Here is a 20,570-nt window from a genome sequence, read left to right on the forward strand (position 1 = left end):
GGTGGGTGGGAAAGAGGGAAGGAAGAAAGGGGTTGTTTTGCCTCTCCCCCACCCCTGATATCTTTTAGTATGTGTGTCAGCCAGTGTGAATGACATCTCCTTAACTGGAGGAGGGAAGCAGGCAGGAAAGCTGTGACAGCTGCTGTGCTTACTGAGCAGCTGGACTCCAGTAACCAGGGGGAAATCTCTAAGGACGACACAGCAGTGCTTGCAGCGGTTCTCAACCTGTGGGTCTCCAGATGTTGTTGGACTACAACTCCCATCATCCCTGAGCTCTTGCCTTGCTAGCTAGGGGTGATGGGAGTTGTAATTTCAACAACATCTGGGGACCCACAGGTTGAGAGAGGCTGATAGGGAGTGGGTGGGCTTCCCTGGTTGTCCTCTTAGAAGGCTACAGTGGAGACCATGATTTCAGTAGAGTTGGTGACAGCTGGGGGTGGGACTTGGGGAGTGAGTGAATGAATCCCCTCCCAGAAGACGCTGGGAAGGCGGCAGAAGCCGAAGGAGCGACGGGAGAAGCGTCTCCTAGCCTGCAGTTTCCCGGAGGCAAGGCAGGAGCCCCTGATGCCTTCCTACCGCAGAAGGGGTGCTCTGCACATGTTCTTGGGTCTCCCTTATTCCGCATTTGCACTCGCGCTTGGGCGTCCGGCCTTTTCTAGTGGAACAGCCCCAATTTATATATAAAGGGAGTACAAGGCGAGGCTCCCTCTGCATTCTTGTGAGCTCCTCTGCGCTTTGAGGCCGGTCACTTCCGCTCCCGAAAGGGACACATCGAGGTTGTATTTATGAAAGCCCCGCTGCTGCGCTCCTGGGCTGCGGCGCCAGGAAGCGGAGCGCGAAGCCTCCCGGGCCCGAAGCCGACCCGGAAGGGAGCTGCGGGACGTCACGGCCCGCTCTCGAAATGACTCCGTCGGGGCCGCGCTCCCCCAGAGATATGAAATAGATAGAGGGGTCCATCTTGCTGCCGGCATGGGCCACTCCCTGGATCCAATTGAGAAACCATGTTTGAATCTTCCTCCCTCAAGTGAGAGCAGCACGCGGAAAACAGCGGCAGCCCGGACCCCTCCCCGCACAAAACGCCGCAGGCACGTGAATGCCTCATCAAAGTGCAGGTTTTTATTTTGCGAGAAATACGTTAATTTTACTGCGCCGGCCATCGCTGCAGCAGAGCGGAGAGTCCTCTGCGCGGAAGAGAGCCGCTTGCAACAGCCTTGCAGGGTAACCTCGCGCGGATATTGCGGGTTGGGGTCAGGCTCCATAATAATAATAATAATAATAATAATAATAATAATAATAATTAATTATTATTATTTTATTTATATCCCGCCCTCCCCAGCCGAAGCCGGGCTCAGGGCGGCTAACAACAATAAAATAATACAACATCCTAAAATCATTTCATTATAAAATTAATTCAAATCATGAACAGCAGCAGGCACCAGGGTCGCATCTTCCGGCGCAGCGACCCTCAAAACCCCACTGACTTCTCTGGGCAGATGCTTGTTTCTATCTGGAAGCGCAAGGCATATGACACTCTATCCTTTTTGGGTAGCTCTGCGTTCGCTACCCGTTGTTTGCATCACGTGCTCAGAACGACGCGGCCTCTTGGCATCCCAGCCAATCAGGAGGCGCGCCGACCTCGTCCCCTGCCCCGATTGGCCGCAGCGGTCACAAGAGCGGAGCGAGCTCTTTTCTCCGGTCTCGCTCGTCTCGCCCTCCTCTTCTTTCTCGGGCAGCCGCGATGGAGCCGGAGGAAGGACCGCGGCATCTCAGGTGAGGAAGCGGAGGGGGCCTCCTGCTGCGCCTGCACATGCGCGCGGGGGACCCGTCTTGGGGAAACTCCCCTTTGGCCCACGTGCCCCCGGCGGAGTCAAGGGAGTCCCTGGGCATGTGCAGAGTGCGCCCGAGCCTTCCTGCCCCGCTGTTGGGGAGGCGAGGGCTGCTTCCTCGAGGCTCTTCCGCCCCCTTGGGGTTTCCCGCGAGGAGGCAGCAACCCCTCCCGAAGGATTTCGGGGCCCCGTGACCGGCCTCCGCCCGCGGACAGGCGCTCCTTCTTACAGCAAAGCCCCCGGATGCGGCGCCGCGGCTCCTGAGCGGGAGTTATGCTAATCGCCGCGGGAAGTGCGAAAGCCGATTTCGGCTTGCAAAGCACCGGCTGGGATTTGAGTCCTTCGTGGGCCGCTTATTCAGCAGGTGCTGCGCCTGCTGCCAAAGGGGCTCTCCGGCCCGCACTTGCCACATCCTCCGGGGGCGGTGATCAGGTGCGCCCGCGGAAAGGCAGGCAGCCAGCCGGGAACACGCCCAGGATCGGGGGCTGCCGGGCTGCCTGCCGGTGGCGCTTCTCCCTCCTCCCGCGGGACGGGGGTCTTGCGCTTAAGTCCCAGCCAGGTCTTCCTAACCGCGGCCCGGCGCGGCACATCCGCTTTCTGCCTTTGCGGGGAACCTCCAGTAGATGTTGGGCTCTAGTTCCCAGCAAGCAGCGGAGTCAGTGCTCAGGGGTGATGGGAGCTGTAGTCTGGCAGCATTTGGAAGACCACCTGTCTCTGGGCTACACCCTGTGCCTTGTGGAGGGCTGACTTGGGTGGGGAAACAGGCCAAATATGTTTTCCCTTCCCCACACTTCTCTGACCACAAGCTAAGCTCCAACAGCCACCTCTGAACCCCCAAACCCCTTCCTAGCCAGAAGCTGTGTTAATAAAAGCCTCCTGAGGGGGTCACTTGTCAGATTTGGTCCCTGGCTTGGCAATCCCTCCATGTGGGGCACGTGCCTCAAAACCAGTGATTATACCTCAATGACACAGTGGCAGAAACATGTGATTGGCCTCAGTTAACAATAGCTTTTCATAAATCTCCAGGCTCCAGTAGCAGTAAATCTTGGCGCGTGGCATGGGTGTGGGGGGGTGCACCTTGAGGGCTTGCAAGGAGAGGAAGAGGACCTCCCTTCCTGCCTCAGAGTTGCCTTCTGGTGCGGTTGACGGCTTCCTTGCTCAGCTTGTGCCAGAAGCAAGGCTTAATTCTGCCTACATTGACCCTTCTCTGGCTGGGGGGCGCCTTGAGTGGGGAGTGGGGCATGCCCCTCTCCTTCTGGCCCCATGGCATCTTTGCAGCCTGAAGAGCCGCTTCAGGACTTGCTCTCCGTCTCCTTGCTGGACCTGGAGGGCACCCCCTCTGCCTTGCGCAGCCGCTCGGCCAGTGTGAGCAGCACGGGCTCCAGCGGGCGGCTGCAGCTGCGGCAGCGAGTGGCACAGCTCATGGCTTGCGTGGAGGACGTCAGCTCCGATGACGAGATCCACGAGGAAGTCTCACGCACCATCGACGAGGCTTTTCTGATCTGTGGGAAGATGCAGAAGCAGAAGCTTCTAGGGATCAGGTGCCCTTCCCAGGCAGACAGGCTCTCTCCAGCGGGGCTTTGGTCTTTTTAGGGCAGGATTACAGATAATAAGGCACGAGGAGGGGAGAGATAAATGGGATGACGAGGTAGCCTGTCCCCACCTGTTTGTACTTCAGCTGCACTGCCTTTTGTCTGTCTCTGAAGGTTGCACCTGGTGACTTGGAACGTGGGCACAGCTTCTCCCCCTCCTGATGTCACCTCTTTGCTGCAGCTCAACTTGCAAGACCAGGAAATGGACATGTATGTCATTGGGTAGGTATTTTGGGAACTAGAGCTGGGGCTCTTCTTGGGGATATCATCCTGGTCATGCCATCTGCAGAAGCGAGGGGGCGGCCTTCAAGAGCATGGTGCTTCTTGAGATCTTTTGCAGAAGGTCACTGCAGGTCTCTGGACATAGGGGGAATGTGGCACAGGTGAGAGATCTCATTCAAGAAAAGGGGCAGCCATTCAGGATTGTGTGGACTTCAAGAAAGAATGCTCTTGGTGTGTGATTTCAGGACTGAGTAGTCAGTACTCAGTGTGCTAAGATGGTATCCAGAATTGTGCCACCTTGTAGTGATGCACCCTCCCTTCCTCTGCTTTCATGTGGATGCAGGCGATGGGTTAAAAGATTAACAAACATTTTATTGGACAGCAGCCGCTCCTGCTCTTAGTGGTTCCCAATAGGTCTGGGTACTTTTTGTCAAAATGAGATGTACGATTAGCTGGGTTAACCCTGGACTGTTCAGTTTACAGGAGGTGAACTCCAAGATTGTGAATTTCCTATCCGACATGGCCTTTGATGATCCTTGGAGTATTTTCTTCATGAATGTTCTTTCTCCTCTGCGCTATGTCAAGGTAATCATGTTGATTTGTCTATTGGTGGTCTCTGGCTTACATTCTCCTGATGAATATTCTGTCGTGTGAGGTGTCCTGTCATTTGGGCGTGGCCCTGCCTCCTTCCTGACCAGCAGACAGTCCTAGATCTGCTGCAAGTGTTCCAGAGTTTGCATTCAGCATAGGAAGGGAACGTTGGGGAGGCATTCTCAGTGACTACCCGCTCCTCCCAGGGACTCGCCAAAGCAGAAACCATTCAAGGCTGGCTTTTGGAATTAAGTGTTCTAGAATTGTCTCTGATGCAAGAAGTAATGTAGCCACAGTGGCTCTGTGCTCCCTCCACTGGTCTGGAGGCAATAAGTGCCTCTGAATACGGTGAAATACAAGTGTGGAGAGTATTTATGCTGTTTTCAGGTCCTGCTCATGGGGAGCAGGTTGGCCACTATGGGAAACAGGGGAGTGGGCTAGAGGACCCCTTTGGCCTGATCCAGTTGCTGAAGGAACTTCTTATGTTCTTTTGATTTCAAGAATGTTCTAGTCTGGTTTGATTCCAAAAGGCCTACCAACCACCTAGAATTGCAGTGGCTGTGCATTAAATTAAATAAGACAAGGCTACAATTTTGATGTTTCCTGTGCTCGGTCCTCAGACACTACTCCACGGCCAGAGTTCTGTTGAGCATTGCACTGGCTTTGGTCAGATGCTCCCCAGTGCCTTTATCAGGGCTGGGCAGGAAGAGATTTTTGGTACTGCCTGACTTCCATTTATCTCAAATTCCATCAAGAATGGAGGAAGCAGACGCTTTCCTTGGCCTTCAGAGGAGATGCAGTCGCCTTTCTTTAGCCAACTGAGCAGTGTTTGGGCTCCCTTCCCAGGCCTGGGATTTCCTGGGGCATCCTAACCTTTTCTGGGGGGTCGCTAGTGTTTGTTTTTTAAAAATCTCTTCCGCTCGCAGGTATCTTCCATACGCATGCAGGGCCTCCTCCTCCTGGTCTTTGCAAAGCAGCCTCACGTCCCCTTCATACGGGACATTCAGAGCCAGTTCACTCGCACGGGTCTCTACGGATATTGGGTAAGCAGCTCGCTGTGTTTTCCAGACATTTTAATGGCTTTTTCATTTTGCAACTTAGTCTTGGCTTCTGCATGTTGTCTGCGGTGGCTTCAGTGAGGAATAAAAGGACATATAGAATTTTACTCCTTTTAGTAAAGTTTTAAAACATTTTGTCTGAAGTTATAAACTTGTCCAGGGCTACGGAGATTAATCTGTATGATGATGCAGGATTGGACCACATCAGAGCAAAAAGTGCTGCCATCCCTGGTGCTAGCAAATTTGCTCCTCGGTTCTGTACCCAAAGAAGAGTCTGATTCCTGGCTACCTATTTAACACTCCTGGTGGCTTACTTCTCTGTTGTCTTGAGGATTCCAGTCCCTTTCTTGTCTTCAAACAAATTTGGGATTGACCAGGGCTTTTTTTAGCTGAAACTCACCGGAACTCAGTTCCGACACATCTCAGGTGGGCGCCGTTGCCATTATAAGAGAACAAAGGAGGTATTCCTGATAAGTTCCGACACCTCTTTTTCTAGAAAAATAGCACTGTGTTTGATATTTATGACTGGTAGGTGTTGCTTCTGAAATGTACCTGGAAATGGAAACAAGTTCAATGGAAACAAGTCCCAAAACAGCCTCAAGCGCTGTTGTTGTGTGATCTGGGGGACCTGATCCGTCAGTGCCTTGGCTTCTTATGTCTTGTAGGGAAACAAGGGGGGTGTCACCACTCGCATGTCTGTCTATGGACATACCATCTGTTTCCTGAACTGCCACCTGCCAGCCCACATGGAGAATGCAGGACAGCGGTTGGATGACTTTGAGCATATCTTGGAGATGCAGCAGTTTGAAGGCGAAAAGATTCCCAACGTCCTGGATCATGAGTGAGTGGCAACTGAATCTGGTCAAGGCTGCCCTGCTGTCTTGCTTCTAGGAAAAGAGGGTCCAGCTTGGCTTGGCCTCTGCTATATAGGTCATTGTCCATTTAGTTTAGGGAGCCCCTCTGATAGCTTTGAACCCAAAGTGAGAGCATCCGGAAGACGGTTATTTCATGAAGATGGTGGTGGTGATTAATTTGTTGCTGTTTCCACAAAAGCAACTCAAAGTGGTTTACAAAAATGAACATTAAAAACAATCTAAAATACTCATCAATAAAATGTGGATTCAGTTCAACTTATCCTAATAAAAAGCTGAGCAAAAGGCCACAAACTTACTTGACGCTCCAAATTCCCAGGTAAATAACAATTTTTTTGCCCAACTCCTAAAAAGAGATAGCGGTTGTGGAATTTTGTAGTTTAGGGTTTATTCAGAGCTCCGCAGAAGTCCGTTCAAGGGAACAAAATTCCTGGAAGAAGAGGAGGTCCTCAAGCAGAACAGCATTTGGTCTCACTCCCAAGCTTGGAAGTCTTCCCTTTTGCTCTGAAGCACCTGGTTCTGCGAAGGGAGGGAGGTAAGGTGCCTGGACCAGAGAGGGAGGACCATTTTGAGCATTGTTCTGGCAGCTCTTTTGGGAGCACTGTTAGTAGTGAGCCTGACTCCCCTCTGTTGTGTCACTTTCAAGACTAAGTGATGCTTTCTAATGGGAAAAAAGCATGCCGTTCAAAGCGAGCAAGAGGACAGATAACTTTGCACAGTGGTGAAAGATAATGGAGAACTGCAGAGTAAATGTGCTCCTGAGATGATATGTGCGGATGAATCTGCTATGTCTGATGTCTGCCTTGCAGCTTTCTCCTGTTTTTTCCATAAGCGCTTATTTCTCGTTTCTTCTCTGTGAAGCGTTCTCTTCTGGTTTGGTGACTTGAACTTCCGAATTGAAGATTACGGCCTGCATTTCATTCGAGAATCAATCAATAACAGCCGATTCAGCCTTTTGTGGGAAAAGGACCAGGTACTACCTCCAAGTTCTGTTCTCTTCATTCCTGTGCAGGTGCCACCACCAGGATCTTCTGCTTTCTTCTCTCTTCTGGCTTCCCCTGATGGAAGACCCTACAATTTCTCCTGCTGATTCCACCCACCCATGACTCACCCCCCCAAATGTCACTTGGCAACAAATCTGTGAATGTTTACATTTTGTTCCCATAATGTTTTGCCTTATTCCTGGTCCATATCTATTTCACAACTGGCTCTAAATTTCCTCCTGGGAAGTTGTGAAACTTGCCTGTCCCATTCCATATCGATTTCTGTGGAGTAAAATGACCTTCATGTGGATCTTCTTTCCCAAAGAAAGAAAGAAAGAAAGAAGCAAGCAAGCCTTGAGGAGGCTGCAGAACTTCTCATATGTAGGATTCTTTTAGTTGGGCTGGTTGCTGCTTTGCGTTTCTGTTATTCCTTTCTTTTTATTTATGCAGCTTAACATCGCTAAGAAGAAGGAACCCATTCTTCAAGAATTCATGGAGGGGCCCCTGAAGTTCAAACCCACCTACAAGTTTGACCTGTACTCAAATGACTATGACACCAGGTAAATGCTGGTTACCCCCCCCCCCCCCAACACACCCATCTTGGGTGCATGACCAGGCTGGTGAAGGTGAATAAGCAGCCCACCTGAGAAGAAAGCAGGAGGCAGTTTGGGGAAGGAGAGAGCTGAGCCTGGCCATCTTGGTCTGAGGAGGCTCTTCGTCAGTGTCTGGGCCCAGTCCTCCCAAAGAGCTCCAGTGGAATTGGTGTTTGGGATTTTTGCACTAATGTCTGTTTCTATTTCAGGGGGCCGAAGACGCTCTTTTGGTTTAAGTAAGGAGATTTTGATGCCCTCCTTTCCAAATCTTCAGCATTTTAGACTATTAGCATTTCAAACTGTTGCTGCTCTATTCTCTCCAGCTGCTGGAGGCTTGATCCTAACTTGCTAATTGGCACGATGGACCTGAAATAAAAAAGAGCCTCTTGCACCTGGGCGCAACGGAGAGTTTCCCCCACAGTGATCAATGGGGATGAAGGAAGCAGCTGTTCTCCAGCATGATAGCCCTTGTGGATTCAACTTTGTCAGCTCACTAGGTTTGCTTTCTTGCCTGCCTGCTGGGGCTCCTCAGAAGTCAGGATAGGAAGTGCTTCTGCTGCACTTGCTTCCACAAGGCACAAAAGGGCTCTGCTTGCTGCTATTTAGTCAGCTCAGCAGCTTGAAACGGGATTCGTAGGTTGCTCAGCTGCGCCTTGGGTAGCTGAATCCCTTCAAAGAGACCCAGGTGGGGAATGGAGTGAACAGGTCAGATCTTGAGCTACTGGTAACTCCGGTGGCAGTAAGAGTTTAGTGCTGCCGAGCAAACTGTCTTCTTCCCACATCTTTCTATCGTAGAATTATAGAGTTGGAAGGGATCTGAAGGGCCATCTAGCCCACCCCCTTGCAGTGCAGGAATCCTTTGCCCAAAGTGGGGCTCAAATCCATGACCCTGAGATTAAAAGCCTCATGCCCTGAGTCCTCTGAGAAGGACCAGGCAGCCCAGGCTGTATTTGTCTCCCTCGGTTATGACCATTTCACTCTGAAGAGACAGCAGAGTTTTTGAAAAACTACCCAGGATCAGGGCCAGAAATGCAGGTGGCACAAACTTCAATGTGGGCAAACCTCTCCTGAGCACTGGATGGTCTCATGACTTACCACGTGGGCCACTGTAAATGTAGCTGATGCAACCTGGCCAACACTTGGTTGCTGCTAGTTCGTGTTGTTTTCTGATACGAAGTTGATTAACCTCCCTTCTTCTTCGTCTGCCTTTCTTTTAGATCTGCTAACGTACAGATAGACGTTGTTTGATTGAGCTATAAAATGAAGGCGGTGGGGGGCAATGTATGCATTGGTTTGCTTTGTCCCCATAATGCCTCTGCTGCTGCCATGGATAGCAGCTTTGCTTCGCTGGTGTGTCCTCACTGCCTCCCCTTTTGCAGTGGGAAGAAGCGGAAGCCTGCTTGGACGGACCGGATCCTCTGGAGGGTGAAGCACCTTTTGCAGTCGGCCTCGGAGGCAGGAGAGATGCCAGAAGAGGAGGCCATTTCTGTGTCCCTGCAAAGCTACATCAGCCACATGAGTTATGGCATCAGCGACCACAAACCTGTCACCGGGACCTTTGTACTTGAGGTAATGCTCTCCTCTCCCTGAGTGCAGAATTGGCTCTTGGAAAAGGGAACCTGGCCATGACTCCGGGCCCTTCCATCAGAGACAGATGAAGCCCAGCTACAGAAGACCTGGGAAGGCTTTACAAGCTTCCCAGCTACCCAAGGTGTATTTTCTGATGGACGCTTTGCAGTCCTGCTCTGTGTCTCAAAGACAGATCACGAACCATCTTATGGTTGGTGGGGAGAGAGCCCTTGCACCCTAAGCAGATAAACAGGATTGAGTCTGCCTTTGATTTCCAGGCCCGTTTAAACTCTTCTCTCGTGTAGGTGCTTGCAAACTGTAACTGCATCTGCCTACTGATTTGAGAAGATCTTCTGTGAAGCTGCCGCACCCCCAATTTTTTTTTTGAGGGTCACTCTACAACCTTTTTAGGATAGCTTAAGTGGCAGTGTGGGACGCGGGTGGCGCTGTGGGTTAAACCACAGAACCTAGGACTTGCCGATCAGAAGTTCGGCAGTTCGAATCCCCGTGACAGGGTGAGCTCCCATTGCTCGGTCCCTGCTCCTGCCCACCTAGCAGTTCAAAAGCACCTCAAAGTGCAAGTAGATAAATAGGTACCGCTCCAGCGGGAAGGTAAACGGCGTTTCCATGTGCTGCTCTGGTTCGCCAGAAGCGGCTTAGTCCTGCTGGCCCACATGACCCGGAAGCTGGACGCCGGCTCCCTCGGCCAGTAAAGTGAGATGAGCGCCGCAACCCCAGAGTTTGCCACGACTGGACCTAATGGTCAGGGGTCCCTTTACCTTTAAGTGGCAGCACTTGAGGATTATTAACATTTTCAGAGTTGGGAGCATGAAGAGCGGCTTTTGACTGCTCTTGATTGGGTGGCTATGGGATACAACTTCTTTCCTTTCTTCCAGATGAAGCCTCTGCCCCCTGTCCCACTGGTCAGGCTGCATCCTGTGGGCAACTGGGATGCTGAGCAAGATGCCACCGTCCGCTACTCCACAGCTCCTGAATTCCCAAGCAGTGCCTGGGATTGGATTGGTCTCTACAAGGTGACATTGCCACAGATGTGTACTGAGGGGGGAAGGATAGTAGCTCAACAGCAGAGACATGCAGAAGAGTCCTCAGTTGAATTCCTGGCCTCTTGAACTGGGAAAGACCCCTGCCTGAAACCCTGGAGAGCTGTTGCAGTGTAGACCAGGCACCCCCAACCTTCGGCCCTCCAGGTGTTTTGGACTACAATTCCCATCATCCCTGACCACTGGTCCTGTTAGCTAGGGATCATGGGAGTTGTAGGCCAAAACATCTGGAGGGCCGCAGGTTGGAGATGCCTGTTGTAGACAGCACAGAGCCAACATACCAATGGCCTGGCTTCCATTTCCTCTGCTCCTTTGAGGGTGAGGTGTGCTGTGGTCATGAGAAAAACTGTGCCATTTTCTCCTTGTGAAGGAGAGGTTCTCCTGGTCCCTCCTGACTGTCAGAGATTTCCTCCTGCTCAGAGTGCCCACAGTTCCAAGAGGATTTTTGGCATCCTGCAGCCAAGGATGACTAAAAGGAGGCAGTGGTGGGTTGTGTGAAGCCGAGGTATCAGGCACTGAGTGACCTGAGCAAAGGGTCTGGTTCCCTTGGGGGAAAGAACAGGCTGCAGACCCTGGCCCAGAAACAAAGGCAAGGCTCAGAGACAAGAGGAGGCTCCTGAGTGGCAAACCTCCTTGCGCCTGAAAAGTCTCATTTTGATGGAAGCAGTCAAAAGACTGATGAGAGACTTGGTCTTTGGGATGGGAATCTTTTGGATTATTTAGGCCAGTTCTTCTGTCTGTGTCTAAGCCTCTAAATACCACATGTGTTGCCATAACTTCCTTAGAGAAAAGGTTACAAACTTTGTGATAAATCATTGTGTGGCCTTGGCTTAGTCTTGCTTTTGTCATCATATTTCCTCATTTCTAAAACCTTGTATCACTCTTAGCAATACTGAAGTGTGAAACAGTTCAGAGTTTGCATCCCATTTCCTTAGCTAACCAGAGCAAATAGCTCTCACATATTAGACAGGTGTTCACTTCCCTGACAACCAAGTTGTGCTCAAGGCAGCTCTTTCCCCTTGCAGGTGACCTTCAAGCATGCAAATGACTACGTGATGTACGCCTGGGTGCAAGACAACGAGATTTCCTCTGAGGAGGATGCCAAGCAGGTGAGGGGGAAGTAGCCTGAGGTTATCACTGCTGGCTGCTTCGTTCCAGATGTTTTGCTGAATGCTGACTGCCTTTGCTTTATTTCCCCCAGGTCTATCTCAGTGCTGAGGAGCTTCCAGCAACGGGAGGAGAGTTTCTCCTGGGTTATTACAGCAACACAATGCAGTCCCTGGTTGGCATCAGCCAGCCCTTCCAGGTATGGGGCTGATGGGCTGACTCAGCACAAGCCAGCTTCCTAGGTTCCTAGAACCCCCAGGGAGCTCTTCCCTATGTTCCTGGAATCACCTGGGGAAATGGTTCTCCTCTTTGGATCACAGGGTTGTTGTGAGGACAAAATAGAGAGGGGAAGAGAACCGTATATGCAGCCCTGAGCTCTTTAAAGGAAAGGTGGGAGAGAACTGTAATAAATAATAAGAAACAAAAACAAAGACTGATCTCTCCTTTCAGATTCAACCAAGGAGAATGTTAGCAGAGAAGGACCTGGCCTGGGACGGAGTCAGCAGGATGCAAGAGCAGCTCTGCGATGAGAAACCACCGTGTGACTTTTGAACTGTGCCACGTGCCCCTGCAGCGGGGTCTGTGAGGAGGGAACCTCCTTCCTCTGCCTTAGAAACAGGCCTCTCTCTGAAGAAGGCTAGAAACACAGGTGGGCATGTGAGTTTGAGCAGCCCAGAGCATCATTTCCTAGGAAATAAATAGTTCTATTGCTGTCCCAGGAAGTTGGAACAAGGCTGTGCCTACCTTCAGCAACTAAAGAACCTTGACTAATTGTAGCTTTCCCAAGAGGATCCACCTTCCAGTGGCCTAGCGCAGGGCAGGGGGCACTTATTCCTGAGGCCTGCTGCTGCTTCCTTGTCCTAGGGGTTATTTTAGGACCCAGGCAATACACTGCAATATTAAGTAGTCAATGGTTGGTCTGTTTTTTAAAAACCAGCATTCCAGGATTCAGCTCCCTATTTTTATGAAATGCACTTAGAATTTACTTGGGAGCTGAAATACACTTTCTATCGTAGATGAAGAGAGTATGCCATCAGTTGTGACATTTTGGTTGGTTGGAAATGAGCAGTCTTGACAGAGCAGTGAAGAGGGAGGGACTTGAGCAGCTCATGGCTTCTGTTATCTTTACTCCCAGCTGCCCCACTTCACATGGTAGTTTTAATCTCCAAGAGTTCAGTGCTTGAAATTCTTGAAATCCAACCAACCAGCTGACTTTTGCTTGGAATGTGGGAGTTCTTGATGGCCTGTCGCATAAAAAAACCCCAGCCATGCTGGTGATTCCACCTGGGGTTATTTTGAGCTGTACAACAAGGGAAGCCAATGTGGTGCCGTCCAGATGATGTTGGTCCCCCAACTCCCATCAGCCACAGCCAGCATGGCCAAAGGTCAGGAAAGAACAGGGGCAGGTGTTATCTCCCCCTTCCCCTTCTGGATCAAGCTCCACAGCAACACAGCCTTGCTGGCACCTTCCTGGGGCCAGTCCTCATCTGGATGCGGATTTCCTGCACCTTTGCACAATTTCTGTGGACCTGGCCTGTCTCCTTCAGCCCATGTTTCTGCAGTTTCTGGCTCCACTCAGCACTCAAGGCCCCTGTCAGGATGGGCTGCTCTGCTGCACTCTCTGCAGCCCCCAAGCTCATAAAGCAAAGCCGGCTAGTTCTCCTCTGCACGCAAGTGATGTGGAGGCTGCTGTGGGCAGCATGTTGTGTGTGGATATGACTTGGCCGCTGCAGGGATTCCCTTTGCTGCTCATGCCCATCCTTTGCACTCACAAGGGAGGGAGAGGAATATGGATGCACCTGCCCTCTGGGCACTTGTCAGCTGCTCCTGTGACTCAAAGGTTTTCCATGGAGAGAAGGTACCAAACTGCCAAGAGAACAGGAGAAACCTGGGCTGAAATAATTAGTGGTGGGTGTTATCATGGTGGGCAGCCTTTGAACTCTGAGATAAGGCAGAGGCACCCACCAAAATCCTTATGTACAAGCACTTTCACTTTGTCTTGTCTGAATTACTCCTGTTGCATCGGGATTAGTTTCCATTTCTCCCAATGGAGTTTCTGTTTCTGAGAAGGTGGCCATCTTGCTCTCTTCTAGACTCAGACCAAGTGTAAGTATGGGAGGTTTTTGAATGGGGCAGATTTCCCCGTGCCTGTTAGCAGGTGAGCTTCAGTCACTGCCTAATGGATTTAAAGTTAAATTGTGGCAGATGGACAGCAGGATTCTTATGTAAATTGGCCCACAAGAAGGGCGCCCTGTCTGGCAAAGCCTGACTCTTCGCTTGAGCCTTGGCATTCTACCTGGGGCAGGAACTTCCTTGGGAGCCAGTGGTGGCAGGTGCTTGTCTGTATGTCACTTTGTTACATGCGTGAAGATATATTGAGAGCGGTTTTTTATTGTCTTTTCGGTAAACACCCTCGAGATACTGTCTGGGGTCATTGCTGTGATGGACATATTTTTTGTTTTAATCTTTCTGTTTGAGAGCTCTGTCGCACCCTGGGAAAGGACTCTCTTCAGGAAGTATCTCAGCCCACAGGCAGAGGTACCTGGCCTCCCCCGAGGCAATTGAGCGAGATACTGTGTGTTTACCGTCCGTCTGCGACCCCCGGCAGGCTAGGTAAACAAACCGGCGATCCTCCTCAAACGTGAGCAGGACACACCCTCCTCCTTCCTCCCTCCCTGCATTCTCCCAGGGAGGGGAAATGAGACAGACAGGAGTCCTCTCTACATGTTTTATTCCTGTCATTCAACAGTACATAGAAATGTGACTGTTCCCTTCAGACTCCATCAGAAGAGTCACACACTCCTCCCCTGTACTTCCAGTACAGGTCATATGACACACTGAGCTAACATCCGGTGCTCAGTACAGAGAATAGGCTCCACCTTTTCTCCAACAGTACATCTGCACTGTTTTGCATTCCAGCCATCTGGAGCTGGCTTTTGCCTTGGTGCTTTTTCCCAACATCCTCCCCCAAAAGCATCAATTGGCAAAACATTATCCAGAGAAGAGAACAAACAGTTGTTATACATATAACAGTCCCCTGTTGTTTCAGTTCCACCCTTGGAACTCCCCACCACTGGTTTCACCAGTGTACCTCTCTGGTTGTCTGGCTTCCAAGGAATGAGTGCTCCTGCATTACCTTGGCTAGCTACTCTCTGTTGTGTCTTTGTCTCTGACTTAGACACTGCTTTAACCTGCTTTGAGTTGTTAACAATAGCAACACATGCAACAGCTAAGTTAGCAAACTCTTTTGAGTACCTCTTTGGTGGTACACCCTTTGTAACTCTCTCAGACCTGCGTATGAGGTTCTGATTATCTGTGCTCACTGGTTCAACCTTTGGACTCTGTTGAGAACCAGTAGCAATCAGTGGTTCTTCCTTCATCTGTGAAGGTCTATCCATTGTGTGAGATTTTCTCTCAATGACTGTTACAACTGAACTCTCTGAGCTATCACTGTCATCGTCAGTACCACTGTAATCTGTGACATCAGAAAAATCATTATCATCAGAATTGCCACCTGTGGGAAATGTCTGTACTACCCGCTCTTGCTCTGGAGCACTCTCTAGAAACTTTGTGAGAATCACCTGACCAGATTCAGACAAAATTACTCTGTAGAGACCCTTTTCATATCCCACAAAAATGCCTCTGGCATTCTTTACTCCACCTGGAGCTTCTGTTCTCACATGAGACCCGAAAACCTTAAAATAGGCAACAGAAGGTTTTCTATTGAACAGCTTCTCAAAAGGAGAACATCCCAACTCTGTTGAGACCTTTCTCAACCACACATGAAGATAGGACGCTAGCGATTCGGCCCAATATTCATGTGGCAAATGTGAACTCAGCAATTGCGCATTCATCCCCTTTTGCAATTCTTTGTTCACCCTCACACAGACCCCTCTGTTCCACGCTTCGGTCGAAACAGCCACTTTGTGGTCTATCTCTTTTCCATCCAGGAACTTCTGAAACTTCTGTAACAGAAAAACTTGTTTGTCATCTGTGAAAAGACAATCAATGTTAGCATCATGCATACTTTTAACCTTGTCACAAAACTCCTGAAACTTTTCTAAAGTTTCTTGCGGTTTCTCCATCATATAAACCCAAGAATAATTAGTGAAACAATCCACACACACAAGGTAAAATCGTGCACCGCCTCTAGATGGTTCTAGAGGACCAATCACATCAGCATACACCCGCTGAAATGCTCTGTCGACCTTCTTCGTCTTAGTCACCTTCCTGGTGCTCACACTGGTCACACCTGCAAGAGAGATTTCGTTATAAACAGAAGAATTACATTTCATGTAATCACTTTGATCAAAAGTCAACAAATACAGTCCATCTTTCTCTTTGGCAGTAAGAAACAGTTCTCCATCTTTGTAGATCTTGCAGCTTTTAGCATCATAGGACAGTTTCAGTCCTTTCTTTGCAATCTGCGACACGCTCAGCAGATTAAATCTCAGTTCTGGAACCAGGTAAACATCACTTATAGTCAAGTTCAGACTCTCAAGATACACAGTCCCAATTCCAGTCGCTTCCAACTCCTGACCGTTGGGCTGTTTCACAGTGAAGCTTTGCTTCCTCAACGTCGTAAACAGTTGTCTGTGCGGGCACAAATGTTTTGTACAGCCCGTGTCGATTATGAACGAGTTCCCAACATCTGGCGTGGTTCCTTTCGCCATCATAGCCTTTGCAGGTTTCACCTGGCACTTGGAACGGCTTTTGCCTGACGCCTCAGGCTTCGTAGAGCTGCTCTTCGCTCCTCTTGACTGGCGCGGCTTCTTACAGTTTCGCTGTAGATGCCCAGTCTGTCCACAATTGTAGCATCGGATAGCACTCAATGCTACACCATGCTTCCCAGTAGCATCATCAGTGGGGAGATTTGAACTCTGTTCTTCCCTCCCCCTGTCAGCAACACCCATTGCACCTTGTTCAGGAACACCAACAGTTCCAACAGCCACAGTTCCTGCACTCTCCCCTCTGGGGTCAAAGCTCTCCACAGCTTTCATTGAGCTCTTAGGAACTTGGCCAGCATCATCTTGGCTCACCCCTTCTGGGGTAGTTATCCATCCAGACCCTGATGAATAACTGTCTCTGGTCAGGGGAGATGAGTTAGGCAAGTCTCCCCCCTTCTTGGCATCCATTTTGAATCCAAGCCTCTCTCACCTCCAAACAAGCTGCAAAATCCAACAGCTGTTTTTTTCTTTCTCACGCAGGCAAACTGCAAGTTGTTTACGCTCTTTGCACCTGGCAGCTAAACTGGCTGCTATTGAAAGTCCCTTCCAAGGGCACGTAAACTTTGTAGCCAAAACATTCTCCGGTTTTGTTTCGCTTTCCCAGGCTTCATAATCACAGTCCAGCCCCTTTGCCAGTAACTTTCCAACTTTCCGTTACCTAGCAACAATGCATTTCAGTGGGACTTCTTATCTTAACCACAAGAATTTGTGGAATGCAGGCCTCTTCTCCCGGAGCTGTATTTTTCCAAAACGCAGCTCCCCGTGAACCAGTGAATTAATCAGACTGCGTTCACACTTTTAGCCCGAAATGCAGCATACCTTGAGCTCCGTTGCTTGGAAAACACCTCTTCTTTCCACCAGCTGTCTGTGGAGCCTCTGGCTTCTTTCAGACGCTTGCCTTCTTCCTTGGAGCAGAGGAGGACAATCCACCAGCCTCTCATGCAGATGTCCGATGAATCGCAACCATCCGAAGGCTGCCATATGTCAGTATCTCAGCCCACAGGCAGAGGTACCTGGCCTCCCCCGAGGCAATTGAGCGAGATACTGTGTGTTTACCGTCCGTCTGCGACCCCCGGCAGGCTAGGTAAACAAACCGGCGATCCTCCTCAAACGTGAGCAGGACACACCCTCCTCCTTCCTCCCTCCCTGCATTCTCCCAGGGAGGGGAAATGAGACAGACAGGAGTCCTCTCTACATGTTTTATTCCTGTCATTCAACAGTACATAGAAATGTGACTGTTCCCTTCAGACTCCATCAGAAGAGTCACACACTCCTCCCCTGTACTTCCAGTACAGGTCATATGACACACTGAGCTAACATCCGGTGCTCAGTACAGAGAATAGGCTCCACCTTTTCTCCAACAGTACATCTGCACTGTTTTGCATTCCAGCCATCTGGAGCTGGCTTTTGCCTTGGTGCTTTTTCCCAACAGCTCAGAGCACCTGCCTTGCATGCAGAAGGCTGCTGGTTCAATCGGCAGGTAGGGCTGGGAGAGTCTGAAACCCAGGCAGTGTAAACAGTACTAAGCTAGATGGACCAGTGGTATAAGGCAGCTTCCTCAGTGGAATTTCATTTTCTCCTCTTTTAAGCATCCTGGCCATCCACTTCCTTTGTTCTTTGCTGTGCGAATTTAAGATAAGCATCGTATTTGTGTCATTGTATCATGACATCATTTTTGTGTGTGAGAGAGATTCACCCCGAAAATTGTTTGGCAGTCAGGTGTGCTCTGTCAACACAGAACAAGATGTGGCAAAGCAGGTGTTCCATCCTTTCACTGTGCCAAAGAGTCTTGTGGCATGGGGGGTCACACTTCTCCATACCAAACTGGTTCACAGTTAAATCTGCCATTAAATCTAGTCCTGGTGTTGACACCCAAGTGGTAGGAAACACTTCTCATCAGCTTTGATTGGTTACCAGCGTGCATCTCCTCTTGAGTAATTACTTGGCCACATCTGCAGTTGATAACATCCAAGAACTGTGGGGGACTGCCTAGGAAGAATGTCCAAGCTAATGAATATGTATCGGCAATACTTACAAGACTACCACTGGGTTGCTGTTGGTTTCTGGATGCAGTTCAAGGTGCTTCTCCTACTGTTTTTTAAAGCCTAATTCCTTAAAGGGTACCTGAAGGAGCTCTGCTTCCTCCCATATGAACCTGCTGGTTCCTGAAGACCACTGTCTTAAGGTCCAGCTCCTGGCACCTCACTGTCACGGGTCAGGCAGGTGGTGATTTGGGACAGGGTGTTTTCTGTGCTGGTGCCTTGCTTTTGTGATACACTTTCAAGTGCATCAACTTTTTTTTTTAATCATGTTTTAGGTACCAAGTAACAACTGTATTTCCCCCAACCCCATACCTGTTATTTGCTGTATTTTGCTGCTGCTGCTATTTGTCTTCCCTACTTAGTTTGTATTGTGCTTCTGTACTATTTTATTTTAGATGGTAACTTGTCTTGCAGCCCTTGAGGTGAATCACAAATGGTTTAAAGAAGAAATATTAAAATAAATGTTAACTCTGATAGTTACTCTGCCTCCCAGTTGTTGTTGCTGTTGTCTCTGAGCCACGAGGGGGCACTGCAGAGGACGCAGATTCTGCTGAAACGGTTCCAGCTGTTTTTCGGGCGTGGTCTCTCCTCTGGAAGCTCTTCTGAGTGATGGCAGTGCAGAAGTCTTTACCATTAATAGGGTGCGCCTGCCTTTAAGTGAGGCTTGTGTGTGTCCTGAACCCTGGTGCATGCCGTTGCACAAGGGGGAAGGGGGTTGCTGGGGAGACGTGGAGATTGTTAGCGTGAAAAGAGATGGCCCTGCTCACTGCCATTGGCAGGGGACGCCTATCTGGGAAGGTTCCCCCCACTCCCCGCTTCAAACTTGGGATGCAAAGGAAGTGGGAATATTTTTTCACGAAAAGTTTTTTCACAGCTCAAAAGAGTCTTCTGTTTTGGCTCCTATTGGCAAAGGGAGAACAGATCCTCGAGACCACAAAACAAGACCGGAATTGATCACTTGCTTCAGAAATGCCAGTTCAGAAATGCGCCAGGGAAAACTGCTGACACTTTTGAACTGAGTGGGTGGATCTGTCTTTAGTAAGCTAATCTCTCAGCAGAACAATGCTACTACCACCGGCTGCAGTGGAAAGTCGTCTAATTAAATCTTCCCAGCTTGTGGCTTTTCCATGCCTTTGTGGCAGAGTGCAACATGGGGTGGGAGGAGGAAGAGGGCCTGTGCTGCGGATGGAAGCAGATAACCAGGCAGGGAGTGGCTGGCTCCACAGGGCAGGCGCAGGGAGCCTGAGAGGGAAGAGATGACTGAGCCAGAGGCGGAGGGGAGGGAGACTGGAAAGTATTTGAGGAGAGGCTTGAACATGGAAACAACTAGGCAACTTTTAAAAAATCTGCTAGGCATACAAGAAAACTGGGAGGAGTTCTCACATCTGTCCTTCCCCCTCCCGGCACTGTTGTTCACTGGTTAATGGATTGAAACAATCCTGTTCATGGTGTCCTCCAAAAGCAGTGCTACAGTGATAGGAAAGATGTGCTTCGATACAGCCTTCTGTGACCTGGCACCCTCCGGATAGGATGGCCTGCAGCTCACAGCACCAGGCATCTGGAGGGCACCAGCTGGCAAGGGTTTCTAAAACAATTTCGTGTTCTTTTGTGATCTAGTAAGATGCTGTGAACTCCTTGGCCTGGCTCAGCTCTCCCCCACCCCACTAGCAGCACTGCAGAAGCGCCAATGCAAAGCAAGTAGGAGGGAGGAGAAATCGCCACTGAGGTTCACAATGCAAAGAGGAAGAGTTTTGATGTGTGTGTTTAAAAAAGCTGAATCTGGGTTGCTACTGAAATGAAGTACAGTAGACTTGAAACAAGCAGAAGCGTCAGGAGATAAAACTTCCGACGGGGGGGGGGGGGGGCAGGTGGTGGCAGAAGCTGCTGCTTGCTCCTGTCCCATTGCCTTTGGTTCGTCCACCCGACTGCATGGGGGAGCAGCAGGCAGCTCCTCCCTGGCACAATGGGACTTGGGCCTAGCAGGTGGCAGCAGCTCCTTATTGCGCCCCCCCCCCCACTCAACACACCCTCCAGATAAAGCTGCTCCCACACTGCTTCGCTTCCTCCTTCCTTGCCTGCAGAAATCTTCCTACAAAGCCCTGCCCTAGAAGCCAGTTATGGCTGCCTGCCAAGAAGATGGTTGGCCCCTGACCCGATTGATTGACAGACAACTACACATGCCCTGGAGGCAGCAAAGTGGGCCATCAGTGTTGAGAGCGATGAGACAGTATTTCTGCAAGTTCTCTTCCGCTCCCAATCCTCCTGGTTTCAGAGCCAGAGAAAGATTTTGCAGCGAGGGTGAGGGTTCCTCTGCTCTGTTTCCTGAA

General features: G+C 50.1%; 2 protein-coding genes across 3 annotated transcripts; both read left to right on the forward strand.

Annotated features, from left to right (window-relative positions):
* The first annotated feature begins 1,637 nt into the window (after positions 1 to 1,637).
* Positions 1,638 to 12,385, forward strand: INPP5K (inositol polyphosphate-5-phosphatase K). 2 transcript variants are annotated; one of them, XM_080983868.1, is made up of 13 exons: positions 1,638 to 1,770; positions 3,533 to 3,640; positions 4,117 to 4,225; positions 5,158 to 5,274; positions 5,955 to 6,130; positions 7,023 to 7,134; positions 7,595 to 7,704; positions 7,947 to 7,973; positions 9,117 to 9,306; positions 10,203 to 10,340; positions 11,393 to 11,476; positions 11,569 to 11,673; positions 11,925 to 12,385. In XM_080983868.1, exons 1-13 carry the CDS (start codon positions 1,739 to 1,741, stop codon positions 12,024 to 12,026), a joined length of 1,410 nt encoding a protein of 469 aa, XP_080839994.1. In that variant the 5' UTR covers positions 1,638 to 1,738; the 3' UTR covers positions 12,027 to 12,385. The 2 variants fall into 2 exon arrangements, with proteins under 2 accessions (XP_080839994.1, XP_080839995.1); XM_080983869.1 differs by lacking the exon at positions 7,947 to 7,973 and having other exon boundaries at positions 1,639 to 1,770.
* LOC308464519 (uncharacterized protein) lies at positions 2,430 to 3,526 on the forward strand. The gene has a single exon (XM_080983870.1). It carries the CDS (start codon positions 3,090 to 3,092, stop codon positions 3,417 to 3,419), a length of 330 nt encoding a protein of 109 aa, XP_080839996.1. The 5' UTR covers positions 2,430 to 3,089; the 3' UTR covers positions 3,420 to 3,526.
* Positions 12,386 to 20,570: the final 8,185 nt, after the last annotated feature.

This window comes from Podarcis pityusensis (genome assembly GCF_964106645.2).
Source record: "Podarcis pityusensis genome assembly, chromosome: 15".
Lineage (NCBI taxonomy): Eukaryota > Metazoa > Chordata > Lepidosauria > Squamata > Lacertidae > Podarcis > Podarcis pityusensis.